This window comes from Schizosaccharomyces octosporus (genome assembly GCF_000150505.1).
Source record: "Schizosaccharomyces octosporus yFS286 unplaced genomic scaffold supercont6.2, whole genome shotgun sequence".
NCBI classification, from domain to species: Eukaryota; Fungi; Ascomycota; class Schizosaccharomycetes; order Schizosaccharomycetales; family Schizosaccharomycetaceae; genus Schizosaccharomyces; species Schizosaccharomyces octosporus.
Window position 1 is genome coordinate 2,486,816 of NW_013185620.1, and position 13,965 is coordinate 2,500,780.

At 36.6% G+C, this 13,965-nt stretch overlaps 7 protein-coding genes across 7 annotated transcripts; 2 read left to right on the forward strand and 5 right to left on the reverse strand.

Moving 5' to 3' along the window:
- Window positions 1-13: 13 nt before the first annotated feature.
- On the reverse strand, window positions 14-1,217 carry SOCG_00540 (GET complex subunit Get1). The gene is made up of 3 exons (XM_013162960.1): window positions 908-1,217; window positions 491-857; window positions 14-431 (listed from the first exon to the last, which is right to left on the reverse strand). Exons 1-3 carry the CDS (start codon window positions 1,022-1,024, stop codon window positions 370-372), a joined length of 546 nt encoding a protein of 181 aa, XP_013018414.1. The 5' UTR covers window positions 1,025-1,217; the 3' UTR covers window positions 14-369.
- Window positions 1,164-4,132, reverse strand: SOCG_00541 (m-AAA protease). The gene has a single exon (XM_013162961.1). The coding sequence runs from the start codon at window positions 3,605-3,607 to the stop codon at window positions 1,343-1,345; it is 2,265 nt and encodes a 754-aa protein (XP_013018415.1). The 5' UTR covers window positions 3,608-4,132; the 3' UTR covers window positions 1,164-1,342.
- A 164-nt stretch (window positions 4,133-4,296) lies between these two features.
- On the reverse strand, window positions 4,297-5,721 carry SOCG_00542 (phosphoinositide biosynthesis protein). Its single transcript, XM_013162962.1, has one exon. It carries the CDS (start codon window positions 5,379-5,381, stop codon window positions 4,626-4,628), a length of 756 nt encoding a protein of 251 aa, XP_013018416.1. The 5' UTR covers window positions 5,382-5,721; the 3' UTR covers window positions 4,297-4,625.
- On the reverse strand, window positions 5,685-7,759 carry SOCG_00543 (STE/STE7 protein kinase Pek1). Its single transcript, XM_013162963.1, has 3 exons — window positions 6,966-7,759; window positions 6,261-6,904; window positions 5,685-6,207 (listed from the first exon to the last, which is right to left on the reverse strand). The coding sequence occupies exons 1-3, from the start codon at window positions 7,293-7,295 to the stop codon at window positions 6,084-6,086; spliced, it is 1,098 nt and encodes a 365-aa protein (XP_013018417.1). The 5' UTR covers window positions 7,296-7,759; the 3' UTR covers window positions 5,685-6,083.
- A 104-nt stretch (window positions 7,760-7,863) lies between these two features.
- On the forward strand, window positions 7,864-9,578 carry SOCG_00544 (ATP-dependent RNA helicase Dbp8). The gene is made up of 3 exons (XM_013162964.1): window positions 7,864-8,068; window positions 8,119-8,242; window positions 8,297-9,578. The coding sequence occupies exons 1-3, from the start codon at window positions 7,939-7,941 to the stop codon at window positions 9,411-9,413; spliced, it is 1,371 nt and encodes a 456-aa protein (XP_013018418.1). The 5' UTR covers window positions 7,864-7,938; the 3' UTR covers window positions 9,414-9,578.
- On the forward strand, window positions 9,516-12,553 carry SOCG_00545 (HC03 family inorganic anion exchanger). The gene is made up of 5 exons (XM_013162965.1): window positions 9,516-10,048; window positions 10,132-10,431; window positions 10,476-10,911; window positions 10,955-11,302; window positions 11,356-12,553. The coding sequence occupies exons 1-5, from the start codon at window positions 9,867-9,869 to the stop codon at window positions 11,683-11,685; spliced, it is 1,596 nt and encodes a 531-aa protein (XP_013018419.1). The 5' UTR covers window positions 9,516-9,866; the 3' UTR covers window positions 11,686-12,553.
- Window positions 11,737-13,946, reverse strand: SOCG_00546 (uncharacterized protein). The gene is made up of 2 exons (XM_013162966.1): window positions 12,540-13,946; window positions 11,737-12,501 (listed from the first exon to the last, which is right to left on the reverse strand). Exons 1-2 carry the CDS (start codon window positions 13,598-13,600, stop codon window positions 11,808-11,810), a joined length of 1,755 nt encoding a protein of 584 aa, XP_013018420.1. The 5' UTR covers window positions 13,601-13,946; the 3' UTR covers window positions 11,737-11,807.
- Window positions 13,947-13,965: the final 19 nt, after the last annotated feature.

Consider the following 13,965-nt stretch of genomic DNA (forward strand, 5'->3'; position numbering starts at 1 on the left):
AAAAGGAAGGAAGTACAGTTAGGAATTCTTTGATGAGAGGTTGAATCAAAAGTAAATTAAAGACCTGAACTTAAGAATTGAAAAGAGAAAGTATATGTGTATTTTGTGCTGCTCTGGTGAATCTACAAAAGCATTCTAACATGGCATAAATGTTAATATAAGATATGATTCATTCGTAAATTTGAGTTACACAGAATAATTCATTCATCTGGAATGAAAACGGATTATTTTCCAACATTAGGTTTATAGACATGACTTGCCGAGAATAAAAATACTGGAAACCTTCAATAACTGCGACGACTGCCATGTGTTGTCTCAGAAATATGAGTGATATGTGGTAAAATCGAAACCATTGGTAGAATTAATGTATTAGAGAAAAGCAGAGATCGTCTTTCCAACTGCATAGTTCCATACCGTCAAGCTGACTGAACCTATAAGAAAGATGTTAGTAAATGAGATTGGATTTACGACTTCTGTCTCACAAGCTTACCATATTTAGATCGTGGAAGAGATAAAAACCATAAAGCCCAAGAAGGAAGTAAAAACGCTGGTAAGAAAAAAACAGGTGCTTTAGATTTCTTGTATTGAATGTAGAATCGGAATCCTCTAGTCAGTATCCAGAGAACGATACTAACAAACTTTTTAAATGTTTCTTGAAACTTTTGGACAACGTTGGATTGTGCTTCCCACTCTTGATTTAGCTTTTCGTATTTTCTGTTCAAACGAGCCCATTTGGCAAATTCATCTTGACTGCTTGTGCGATTTAACTCTTTCTTCAAAGCTAAGAGTTCTCTGAAAATATCTTTGTTTTTCTTTAACTCTTCATTTTTACTACAAGCTAAATAAACTTGATAAATCTGTCCTTTCGTTAGTTGCTTCTCATCTCTTTCGTGGTCTCTGTAATTACCCCATTTATGGTTTTTTCCTTAAAATACTTGTCAAAGAAATGAATAAATAAACTTAGAAGAATTGTAGCAACAATCAAATCCATTCTAAAATGTTCGGTTGTGGATAACCTTTTCATGTCACTGACGCTGGCTGAGGAGGAATACCTGTGTGGTCATGGCATGGCTTACTGTCTTATACAAAGGTGTTCATTATTCATTATTTTTGTTTATATCTACGCTGATTCATTGAATAAGAATGAATCGATCAATTAAACCCATTGTTGTTTTATTTTTACTTCCACTCTCGATCAGAACGTTTAAACATCTTTCCATGTATCAGCTCAGTTACGCAGGAACTTGATATGCTATTTTAACTTAATGAATCTTCATTAACTGAATGTAATGCTATTCTAATCATTCATAATTTTTCCATAACATTTTCTTCAAAATATACATTAGTTGGTTGAAGGACCCGCAGAAGGGGAGGGTTGCTGATCAGATGAAGTATTGTTTCCATACTGACGCATGATTCCTGAAATATCCATATGGCGATGGGCATAAGGCCTAGGACCGAGAATTCCTTCAACTTCACTGTATGTAATAACTTCCTTCTCGAGCAAACGTTTGGCAATGTTTTCTAATCCTTCTTTGTGTTCTATGAGCAAGTTCCTAGTACGCTCGTACGCAAATTTGACAAGTTTTCTTATTTCTTCATCGATTATTTGAGCAGTGGCTTCCGAAAATGGTTTTTGAACACTTTCACGAGAATCCATAGGATAAGAAATAGTACCTACAGAAGGAGACATACCAAATTGAGTAACATACGCTTGAGCCATTCGAGTCACCTTTTGGAAATCATCGGATGCTCCGGAAGTAATCTTGTCTGTTCCAAAAAATACTTCTTCCGAAACTCTGCCTGCAAGCGCCATCCCCATCTGATCTAATATTTGACCTTTACTCATAAGGTATTGGTCTTTTGGTAAATAGCTAGCATAACCCAAAGCTTGAGCTCTTGGAATAATAGATACCTTCAATAAAGGATCAACATATTCCATGAACCAACCAGCAACAGCATGACCAGCTTCATGATGAGCAACAGTATTTTTCTCCTCAGGACTCAAGACTCGGCTCTTCTTCTCCAAACCAGCGGTAACACGCTCAATTGCTTGCTCAAAATGGACCATTTGAACACTGTCACTACCGCCACGAGCAGCAATCAAAGCACCTTCATTGCAAACGTTCATTATATCAGCACCAGTAAATCCGGAAGTAAGCACAGATAAACGCTTAGCGACTATGTTGCGATCATCAAAGGCTTTGATACGTTGTAAATGTACTTTAAATATTTGTTCACGTCCACCGATATCGGGTCGATCAATATGAACTTGACGATCGAAACGACCAGGTCGTAGCAAAGCAGGATCCAAGACATCGGGACGATTTGTACCTGCAAAGACAACAATATGTTCACTGGGAGTGAAACCATCCATTTCCACCAAAAGCTGGTTTAGTGTACTTTCACGTTCATCATTTGATCCAAATTGGCCTCCGCGTCCTCTTGATTTACCGATAGCATCTATCTCATCCACAAAAATAATACAAGGTGCATTCTTTCTTGCAGTCGCAAAGAGATCACGTACACGCGATGGACCAACACCAACAAACATTTCTAAGAATTCGGAACCAGAAACGCTTAGAAAAGGAACATTGGCCTCTCCAGCAGTAGCTTTGGCGAGTAAGGTTTTACCTGTACCGGGAGGACCAGAAAGAATAGCACCACGAGGAATCTTCGCACCTAATCGTTCGTAAAATGCAGGATCTTTCAAAAACTTCACAAATTCCATAATTTCTTCTTTTGCCTCATCAACACCGGCGACATCAGCGAACTTGGTTTTAATGTCCGTTTCATGGTTGAACATTTTTGCTCGACTTTTTCCGATTCCAAAAATTCCGCCTTGGCCTCCGCCAGCGGCACCAGAAGCACGACGAGACAAGTAAATGACACTTCCTATAATCAATAAAGTAGGGGCAAATGATAGCAAAGTACCAAGCAAGGAAACTTCATCGTGATAAGCTACAGGAACATATTCTGAAGAAGGAATTCCAAGTTCCTTTTGCGCAGCCTCTAGTTTCCTATCAAAAGACTCAACCGATCCAATTGAAAAGTAGTACTGGCCAGATGCGTTAGGCATGCCGCCACGTAAAATCACGCGGACGCGGTTTTGGTTGACAACTATTAAACGTTCAACAAGACCTTTATCCAAAAACTGTTGACGGAAATCTTGCCAAGTAATTTCTTGCATATTTGCGCCAGGCGATAAAACATTGTATAAGATGTATGTCACTAAAATACTTCCAAGTATGGTATTTCCGTTCAAAGCTACTTCAAATACTTTTTTGTTTCCATCACCACCCCAATCATTTTTCTTCTTATCATCGTTTTTCTTGTCTTCTCCCTTATCCTTTGAATTGGGATCCGGTTTTGATGAATTATTTTGAGAAAGGCGAGAGCTTTGATGAAAATCCCGTGAAGCTAGTTTGGGTACATAAGATTTCGAGCCGTTCTTCGGATGAATACCGTTCGCATTTCTAGATAAACATTGGCGGATATCTGGGATAACTGAAAAATGTCTATGACTATAGAATTTCGAACTTAATACCCTCGAAGAGAATAGCTTTGATTGCTGCGCTTTGACTGCGCGTAGTGTTTTAGAGATCATACCCTTAAAAGGTGAAAATGAAACCACTAAAATACTTTCGAAATATGCCTTAAAGAAAGACAATCAACTATGTATTATAAAGAGTCTGAAATGTTTAATAAAATCCTGATGAGATGAGGAGTATGTAATCAAGAACTGGTCTTGAACACTATCCACTTTACTTTGTATTAGTAATCGAATACAAACAAAGCTTTTAGTAGTTGAGATCCAGTAAACCCTTTATATATATATTATATAAGTGTTGAAGCGTATATAAAAAGGTTAGACTAAATCTCGTACCTGTTCACCAACTATTTTATAGCACCGGTTATCCCGTAAATTAGGTGAGCAAGCTGATTAAATATTTAGAATGTTAACAAGTATAATTTATAAATCAGGATTATTTGTTAATCCTGCCTTATAATTGTAATATTAGCTATTGTGAAAGGAAGGAGCAAGATGGTGGTCAGTAGAAGACTTGAGTGTTAAAATGCATATATAGATACAGCTTGTCTCCGTTATCCAATCTTTCAGTTTCTTTTTATGCACTGAATTTATTTGTTTATTTTTTCGTTTTTGTGTTTTTTTTTATACTCTTAAATAAAGCTTTAAAAAACGCATTTTGTCGTTACATAAGTTTCGAAAGAAGTACTCCCTTTCTTGTAATGTATGCATTAATGCTGAAATTATAATAAATAATATTTTTTAAGCTGTACCCGCATATGTAATACTGTTAGGTAATCCTCAAAGGCATGTATTTAACTTTTGGTTCAGAATGATTGAACCAAGGATGTTGCTGAAAAATCAAAATTTTTATTCCATTTAAGCGGTCATCGAAAATTCAAAAAGAAGAGCATTTGTTATTTCCGTTGAAATAGATATATAGTAAAAGGGAAGATTACACCTAACATGGCATGGTATCTTAGGAAAGAAAGAGTTTAGTATTCATAATCTTCAGAGACGAAGGCAAAATCATAAAAGGTTTCAAAAATTAAGTAAGGAATAAACGGTGAAATTGGACAGCTAAAGGCTATTCCTTTCATGCGTCTTCAGGAGATCCTAAAATTGATGAAATAAAAGGAACTTTCGCCGACAAAACATAAACGACAGCCCATTCCAAAATTCCTGAAAAGAATCCAGTGAACTTTTCAAGTGTAGTATGGTAATAAGCTGTTGTAACGAACAGCATCCACCACCATAGGCATAGTAATCCCGTCAAAATTTTGGTGGAGGTAGACTTAAACCCATGAGAGATGAAATTGTCAAAGCTTTCAGCAAGCATAAATAGACTAGAATGAGTCAACAAGAATACATGACCAGACAAGTCGTGGCCTCCGGTCCAAAAACCCTTTGCGCTCTTACAATGAACAGCGGTTTTTGGATGAAACGTTATACTTGCAACATCGAAGTCTACACAGGTTCCCCCCGTTAAGGCAAAAGCCCGATCTATGAGACTTGGTCCAACAAACCATTGTGTAACAAGAAACCACCAAAGCGTAGCTAGTGCATAACGAGTAATAAGCTTGGGTCCGAGCTGCTTGTTTTTTTGACACCATACGTGCGAGAAGTATGCGATGGTAGTCCAAAACCATCCTTTCTTCACAAACAAAATGTTAATCAAGTTTTTTGAATTGCCAAAATAATTAGTGATCTTGGATCTATCAAGGAATCCACCATAAATAGTTCCTAGAAGAATTGTCGTAGCATAAATTTCAAATAGGAAAATGTCTCGGCGTCTTAGACCCCAAAAGTACACTCTTTCATTCCAATATTTGGAAACGTTGTTTTCAGCCATTGTTTTCCTTTTTTTAGAAAAAACGAAAGGAATTGATTTCTTTTGTTATAGAGATTGGTCTATTCTTCAATTAAAATGAATGAATTGCGTACTTCTTGTCTAGGCAAATGTTGTTGGGAGTTAGTAAAATCAGCAAAGTGAAGGTGTACCAACAAAACGATTACAACAACATAACATGTTAATATTTTTCTGTAAATGTAGTCTACTTGAGTTTTTTTTTTACGAATCCTAGAGAACGTTCGGTCCAATTGCAGTAATTTTTACCAGTTCATAGCAGCATTCATATTGAAACAAGAAGGATTGCTGTATTATAAAATTTTATTTTATATAGGCATTCGCGTTATTATCTGTTTTGTTTATCTAGTATGTTCTAGTAGATAATTTCAATATATGAACATTTTAAGAACGGTGGATTTTATTACTATTAAATTCATGGCTCTATGAGGTTGAAGGAAATCGTCGAAATAAAAAATTATGGGGTAATCAGCGTAAAATAAAAATAAGCAGTCTGAAAAAAGAGCATTGATGAAACCTTGAGTAGTTATTCATAAACTATGCAATAGAAAACGAAAGGAATGGGTTCCAACCAAGGAAAAAGAGCACTTCGAAAGGTAAATTTTTAGTAACCTTTTCGCAAAAAATGACCTGACAAAATGTATTTTCGGAAGGACTATGAATTATAGAAAGGGGTTATTCAAGTCATTAATCCAACCACACTTGACGCAAAAATTCCTCCATATTCACATCTATACGTTCAAAAGCTTTCACCCATGGATGACGAAGCATCTTTTGAGGCCCAGGGCGTTCATCCTTATCCTTTATAAGACTATATAGAGAGTTAGCAGAGCAAAATAAAAGTGATCCGTTGGTTTGTCTTACCAAACACAAAGGAAATGGCGAAAAGCCTTTGACCATGTGATTCCTGATTCTTCAGGTAAAGCAGGCGGTGGCATATTAATAATGTATGACAAGAGTTCAATCGGCATTAAAGGTGGACTTTCTTCTGGCGGAAATGGGAATCGATTCAGTGCAACCTCCATGAGCGTTAACCCGAGGGACCAGATATCAGAAGAAATAGTATATGCAGAACCAGATATGCGTTCAGGCGCCATATAATAAGATGTACCTGTGAAGGTTCCGGCTAACGAATTTACAAGTTCACCGGATACGCCAAAATCACATAGCTTTACCTGGCCCTTTGTAGTTATGAGAATGTTGGAAGGTTTAATATCTCGGTGAATAATTTTTCGATCATGTAAATAGCTTAAGCCACTAAGCACACCATGAGCAATCTTACCCAAAGGCCGTTCACCTGTACGGCCTCCTTTGGAGCTTACACGTTTATAAACAGCGTCTAAAGAACCAGCCCCACAATGCTCCATAGCAATATTCAACTGACACTCTGCAATATCATAGCAAGCACCATAGTATTTTACAATATGAGGAGAAGCACAGCTTCTATTAATCTTCAACTCGCGGAGGAGCTGGCGTTGTACACTTGTATTCGGTGCACTGAAAACTGTCTAGAGAAATGTTTTAATAAAACGTATAAATAAAAAAATGCTTAAAAACAATTTGGCGTACCTTTAATGCAAAAGTAAGATCTGTTCCACGAACTTTGCATTTTCGAACAGATCCGCTAACACCATCACCTAAACTGTTCATGTACAGGATCCCTCCGTTTGTTACAAGATCCTCAAGTTGTTCATCATCTATGTCTTCTAATGAACGGATCGTATTACTTTTTAACTGGTTTTGCTTGTCGGCAATCAGGTCCGATTGCTTTTCACTTGGAGAAAAAACTAAATCAGTTATTTCTAAAATTTCTTCCTGTCTTCGCTTTTCAGGTTGACTGATCCGTTCTTCAGAGAACCCATCACTTGTGTCCAAATTCAATAAAGGTTTTTGACGCATAGAGAACACATTACCAATTCAAGGATCGGCAAAAATTATAAATTCAAAAAAAATGTATGAAAAAATAAGGAATAATCCTTCTATCGAGTGGCATTTACGACCGAAGTATGAAAGTAGTGGTCGAGTATACGTTTCGGAGAGTAAAGCGCGAAGCATGTATATTAAATTCACACAACACGCGTGTCCTCATAACGTCTTATAGCTAATGGAATGAAAGGAATATAAAACGTCAAGTTCAAGAAAGAAAAAACTTAAATAAATAAAAAGATTGTTAAAGAAGTAGGAAGACGAAATCGTGAAAGGCCATCGCAATGCTACTTTAAAAACCTATTAGACATAACGGAAAGAAAGAATTGAACGCGTAAACATTGACATATTTCTTTTAAAATTTACTTTTCAGAAACAATTACAATCTTGCAATTTCTTCGAATACATTTTCCATTTATTAATGTTATGTAGCAGACTAGCTTCTTGTAGAAACACATCGGTACGTTTCGTTAAATGTCGGTATTTGGGTATATCATTCTTGAACGATGCAATTCATGGTAGAAACTGAAAATTCGCGTTGAATAACAAAAACAAATATCTAGGAAGAAATCCATCTCAGTGGCACTAAACAATACTCATATTGAGTGAATTTGACATGTCTGAAAACCAGGATGTTACATTTGCTGATTTAGGGATATCTCCTTGGCTAATTGACACGTTACAGGCTTTGGCTATATATAAACCTACAGATGTTCAAAAAGGAGTTATTCCTCAAATTTTAAAAGGTAAGGGTTTTTCTTTTTTCTGCTATACTTTTGACTAACTTGATTATTAGGTCATGATTGTATCGGTGGTGCTAAAACTGGTTCCGGTAAAACAGCTGCGTTTGCTCTTCCAATTCTCGAGAGTTGGTCGAAGGATCCATCCGGTATTTATGCTGTTGTTTTGACTCCCACAAGGTAATTTTTTGGTTCTACTAGAAACTTTCCTCGCATACTAACTTTTGTCGATAGAGAATTGGCTATTCAAATTGATGAACAGTTTGCTGCACTCGGATCAAACATGAACTTAAAGCATACCCTTATCGTAGGTGGAATGGATATGGTAGCTCAGGCAATTGCTTTATCACGTAGACCACATGTAGTAGTCGCAACTCCCGGCCGTTTAGCCGATTTAATTCGAAGCAACGGTCCTGAAACTACGGCTGGTTTGCAAAAAGTGAAATTCCTTGTTATGGATGAAGCTGATCGATTGCTTTCTTCTACATTTGCCGACGATTTAGGAGATTGCTTCTCAAATCTTCCACCCTCAGAAAATCGACAAACTCTTCTATTCACGGCTACTATCACAGACGCAATTCGACAACTAAAAGAGAAGCCAACAAAGGGCAATAAGCCTCCACTTTGGCTATATGAAGTTGAGTCTGATAAAATTTCGGTTCCGTCCACGCTGCAGCAAAATTATGTTTTTGTCGCGTCACATGTTCGTGAAGCGTATTTAATACACTTGCTTTCTATTCCAGAAAATGCTGAGAAATCTGTAATTATATTCGTCAATCGCACGCACACCGCTGAGCTTATTTATTCAATGCTTCGTTTATTAGAATTTCGAAGTACGGAATTACATTCCCAAATGGCTCAACGTGAACGTATCAATTCTTTAGGAAGATTTCGCGCCGAGGCTGCACGAATCCTGGTCGCTACAGACGTTGCCAGTAGAGGTCTAGATATCCCATCTGTGCAATTAATTATTAATTTCGATTTACCTCGCGACCCTGATGATTATATTCACCGTGTTGGTCGTACAGCTCGTGCTGGAAGATCTGGTCAAGCTATATCTGTTGTTACAGAACACGATGTTGAGTTGGTTCATGCAATTGAAGATCGCGTTGGATCTACAATGTCCGAGTATGAACATGCCTCTGAGAGCAAGGTTTTGGAACGTTTGAAGGAAGTGACTGACGCTAAGCGTCAAGCCTCTCTGGAGATGATTGATCGCGGTTTTGGCGAGCGTAGACAAAAACAAAAAGAAAAGCAACTCATGGCCAGTGGTCGCTTGGATGTTGATGACAACAGAAATAAAAGAAAAAAAAATAAGAGCGATCAAAAGGTAAAAAAAAGGAAATTTTAGAAGGAAATTTTGGGGTACACGGATAATGGTGCCTGATTGTCTATCTATTTTAAGGCTAAAAAGGGATTACATGGTTTTGCTATTCTAAAGGATCTAATAAATAATATTTCTGTCAACATAAGTTATACTTTGTTTTTCTAGATAGGGAATATCATAAAGGTAGTGATTTGAGTGATTTTTACCATATTGATGAAACGACCTACAGTTCATCGCGTATAAAGTTACAAACCTTTTACCTGAAGTGTTTTTCAAGTACACTTGCTTACAAGGAATATTTCCTTTTTCATAAGTTAAAATAAAATAAAATGGAGCCATAAGCCCAAGTAAAACTCACAAATATTGCAATTTCACAAAAAAGTGATTGACGCAACTTGTGAAATATTCTTCATAATACTAGGTAACATTACGTTACTTCATAAATCTCAACGGGAGACGATCAACTTTGGCAAATGTATGCTACTTGAAGGTTCAATGGGGTCATTAAAACATAGAAAGAGACTCGAAAAGCTTGATTTTAAGCTTGGTAATTCCATATATACGGATATCCGTCAACGCATACCCTTTTATAAGTCAGACTGGCGAGATGCTTGGCACTATCGAATACTGCCAGCATGCTTGAATATTTATTTTGCAAAGTATGTAATGGACAATTTTTCTAAGTCACCTTAAACGGTTTTTACAATTGAAATTCTCTTGGACAATAATTGCTAATATTTAGTTTGCTGCCCGAATTAGCTTTTGCTTTAGACATGTTTTCAAAGACAGACAATAGCTTTGGTGTCAATGAAGTCTTGTTAGCAAGTGTTCTTGGGTCAGTTGTTTTTTCGCTATTATCTTCACAGCCTTTATGTATTGTTGGCGTTACCGGTCCGATTACTGTATTTAATTACACGATTTACAACATTTTTCATGACAGAAATACACCATATTTTCCTTTCCTTTGTTGGATCTGCTTATGGTCTGCAGTTTTCCATTGGATTATAGCTCTCTCAAATCTTGTACACTTTGTTAAATTCATGTATGTGATTTATCCACCAAGATATTAAGACTAATTCACTGAAGCACGAAATTTAGTTGTGAAATTTTTGGACTATATGTGGCATTTATTTATTTGGAAAAGGGAGTTCAAGTTTTAACTAATCAGCTTCAACATGGCCTAGCCAACACTTTTCTTGCAATAACTATTGCTTTATTGTTTATGGTTATCGGTTGGATTTGTAACAGTATTGGCAGCTCCTCTCTGTTTAACCATAAAATCCGAGTTTTCTTACTTGATTATGGCTTAGTAGCTTCAATTATTTTCTTTAGCGGTTTTCAGCATATAGGGAAAATGCGTCAAATAGACTTGTCAAAGTTGCCAACCTCGAAAGCTTTTCTGCCCACGCAAGACCGGAGTTGGTTTATCAAGTTTTGGAAAATATCGGTAGGAGACGTTTTCTTGGCTATACCTTTTGCTGTTGTATTAACGATATTATTTTATTTCGATCATAATGTTTCGGTACGAATAAGGACAAGTTTCAGTTTCATTAACATTTTGTTAGTCCTTAATGGCCCAAGATCCTTCGTTTCCTCTTAAAAAGCCTTCCGGATTTCATTGGGATTTCTTTTTATTGGGAATAACCACTTTCGTTAGTGGAATCCTGGGAATACCTGCACCAAATGGTCTTATCCCTCAAGCACCTATGCATACTGCTACTCTTTGTGTAACAAAAGTTGAGGAAGACGATGAAGAAAAGCAGGATTATAAAGTAAAAGTAGTTATTGAGCGAGTTATCGAGCAAAGAGTGAGCAATTTTTTACAAGGATTGATGACGCTGGGAACTATGACTGGACCGCTATTGGTAGTTCTGCATCAAATTCCCCAGTGTGTCTTAGCAGGTTTATTTTGGGTTCGTTTTTTATATTTTTTTTAAATCAAAATCATTATACTAATTGCATCTAGGTTATGGGCTTTTCTGCTATTGCTGGCAATAACATAACGCGAAATATTTTCTGGATGTTTGCGGATCGAAAAGTCTTGTCACAGGGTCACGTTCTAAATCACTGTCGATCTCGTAGAGCAGTTTGGTTGTATACCTGTCTTCAACTATTGGGTTTCGGAGCAACGTTCGCGATTACACAGGTTGACAAAGCGTCGATTGGATTCCCAATAGTAATTCTTTTATTAATTCCATTTCGGACATACTTAATGCCCAAATGGTTTTACGAGGAAGATTTAGAAATCCTTGACGAAAATGTGGGAATCTTGGCATACCGCGAGGGGGCTTTCTAGTATTTATTAATATTTTTTGTTTACTTATGAGAATCAGTCATACTTATATTTTTAGCATTTAAATGTATATTTATTTATAAATTATGAAAAGTTGAAGCGTGTGTAGAATGCTACACTATTAATTACCAAGAATACCAACGAATAAGGTAATGCTGATACTCGTTTAATACATTTCGCATGGATTTACGAGGCAAGCCTTCAGCAATCCAAATCGTCTGAAGGGCATATCTTCCGTTAAAATACTTGACAACGGAAAGAAACAAGGAGGCTAGTTCGGGATTTTTCTCATATGCTATAGCTTGAATCCATTTTTGTTCAAGTAAAGAAGCCGAATGGGGATCAATAATAAGGGACTCTCTTCCATCATCATGTCTAAGCTGTTCTAACAGTTGCGGATCCTGGCCTTCTGTACTTTCCGATTCAATGTCTCCTTTAACTTTTTCCTTAATTTGGGGAGTTACGCACACATATATATAACTATTTTGCTCATAAACCCAGTTGCGTCGACACAACCAAGCTAGCATTTCCATGTACGTTGATTCATGATCCTTGGAAGGAATAATAGAACCAAACGATCGAGGTTTAAATGATAAAATGGCCAAAAATGTAGGAAGGGAAGGGAGACTTGGAAATGTTCTTTTAAAAAGACTGGCATCTGACTTAAGCTTGGAAAGATCAGCCGTTGGAGACGTAACATAAGTATTTCGTATTAGAAGCGGAGGGATAGCTATAGCTTTTCTCCAATGTATTAGATGTTTCGCTAAAAGAAAACATTCTGATAAAGAGATACCCAAAGAATTAGCGATATCAGTAAATCTAGATTGTCAGAAATAGAAAAAACACATATATCTTACGTGGATGTAGGTCTTGCTTCTGTTATAAATGAAGCTAATAAGGAGTTGCGTGAAAGAGGAAGGCGCTTCATAATAGATTCGAGATCTTGCAAAAGAAGTAATGACCAGTAAGGTGCTACGAATGGCTCTATTAAAGATGGCTCTTCCTCATTAAATATGGTTTGAGATGCTAAAATTGTAGAGGAACGTTCTTGCAACTCTAATTTATCCAAACTTGAAACAGAAACGGTCATCGGCCAAAGCAATGTAATGTTAATAGATTGATTGATCTCCAAATAAGCAGTATGAAGATGAATTAAAGCTTCATACGTAGTCACCAAAACCGATGCAAGGTTTGAATGCGCAGGAATCTCACGGCAGAAATCGTCAAAGCTAATCTTATTATTTATATTCCTTTCATTCATTTTGATTATATTCTTGCATTCATTCTCCACATAGTTTCGTTTAGCTTGCTCGTATTTTAAACCTGTGACCAATTTGATCACGATACATTCATATAGTGTGTTAATTGTTGGTCGGTAAACTGATGCTGTAGGAATATTTAAAACAAACACAACGTGAAAGAGAGACATAGAAGAGTTTGACTTGTACTGGTTCGGCTTTGTATCGGCTGTATTAGCTGAAGTATAGCTAGTTGAATCCTCCTTTATTGCAGATGGATCTGTCATTGAAGAAACCTCAATGTTTTTGGAAGGATTCTTTCGTTTAACCCATTCACCAGAAGGTCCAACATGAACAGGGCAACCTAAGAATGTAAGACCATCCACCCACATTTCAAATTTTTGATTACATAGCTCGGGGCGTGGAGAAAGCATATTTGCTAAAAACCCTTTTTCATATCCAAGTACATAATTTTCATCTGCAGCGCCGTTAAATTCTGGACCGTCGTCATCCTCCTCGATCTCCAATATATCCATGGCAATGCCAGCGTCTTCAGAGGACTTCGGCGAATCTTGAAAATGGACCTGAGGCTGTGGTGGCCATTGAAAAACAAAATTTGATCCAGAGCTTGTTTTTTCAATCAAGAAGATTGCAACTATACTTGGCGTCAAACGTACCATTGTCAGTTTAATTTATTACTCAATTAATCAAAAATTCATAAAAAGAAAAAAACAAAAATCTTTTTCCTAAATCATGCTATTCCCATAATTATTTAGCAGAAATTATGGTGGTGAGTGTTTTCAAACCAGTCTGATTTCTATAGTACAAAATAGAAGATACCATGAACCGATAGAGCTCTTTTAAGTATAAGTTTATCCAACTTCTACTTCATTTCTAAATAACTTCTTGTTTAAGAGAGTTGTTGCAATTTCTCAACAATGTAGTTTTAGTAGTACATCAAGGTATCGCCCTAATGCTCAGCATAATTCACTTGTATGTTTCGTTGATCATTGAATAGAAGTATATATACTTTTTAAAAATATAT

Bases quoted from the DNA above. Each gene is read 5' to 3' on its own strand.
- SOCG_00540 (XM_013162960.1), bottom strand. From the start codon at position 1,024: ATGAAAAGGTTATCCACAACCGAACATTTTAGAATGGATTTGATTGTT. The intron at 858-907 runs GTAATTACAGAG...ACGAAAGGACAG, and splicing joins AGGAAAAAACCATAAATGGG to ATTTATCAAGTTTATTTAGC. The intron at 432-490 runs GTAAGCTTGTGA...TCTTTCTTATAG, and splicing joins TCTTCCACGATCTAAATATG to GTTCAGTCAGCTTGACGGTA.
- SOCG_00541 (XM_013162961.1), bottom strand. From the start codon at position 3,607: ATGATCTCTAAAACACTACGCGCAGTCAAAGCGCAGCAATCAAAGCTA.
- SOCG_00542 (XM_013162962.1), bottom strand. From the start codon at position 5,381: ATGGCTGAAAACAACGTTTCCAAATATTGGAATGAAAGAGTGTACTTT.
- SOCG_00543 (XM_013162963.1), bottom strand. From the start codon at position 7,295: ATGCGTCAAAAACCTTTATTGAATTTGGACACAAGTGATGGGTTCTCT. The intron at 6,905-6,965 runs GTACGCCAAATT...ACATTTCTCTAG, and splicing joins ATCTTACTTTTGCATTAAAG to ACAGTTTTCAGTGCACCGAA. The intron at 6,208-6,260 runs GTAAGACAAACC...CTCTCTATATAG, and splicing joins CGCCATTTCCTTTGTGTTTG to TCTTATAAAGGATAAGGATG.
- SOCG_00544 (XM_013162964.1), top strand. From the start codon at position 7,939: ATGTCTGAAAACCAGGATGTTACATTTGCTGATTTAGGGATATCTCCT. The intron at 8,069-8,118 runs GTAAGGGTTTTT...CTTGATTATTAG, and splicing joins TATTCCTCAAATTTTAAAAG to GTCATGATTGTATCGGTGGT. The intron at 8,243-8,296 runs GTAATTTTTTGG...TTTTGTCGATAG, and splicing joins GTTGTTTTGACTCCCACAAG to AGAATTGGCTATTCAAATTG.
- SOCG_00545 (XM_013162965.1), top strand. From the start codon at position 9,867: ATGCTACTTGAAGGTTCAATGGGGTCATTAAAACATAGAAAGAGACTC. The intron at 10,432-10,475 runs GTATGTGATTTA...AATTCACTGAAG, and splicing joins GTACACTTTGTTAAATTCAT to CACGAAATTTAGTTGTGAAA. The intron at 10,912-10,954 runs GTACGAATAAGG...ACATTTTGTTAG, and splicing joins ATTTCGATCATAATGTTTCG to TCCTTAATGGCCCAAGATCC.
- SOCG_00546 (XM_013162966.1), bottom strand. From the start codon at position 13,600: ATGGTACGTTTGACGCCAAGTATAGTTGCAATCTTCTTGATTGAAAAA. The intron at 12,502-12,539 runs GTAAGATATATG...CTGACAATCTAG, and splicing joins GAAGCAAGACCTACATCCAC to ATTTACTGATATCGCTAATT.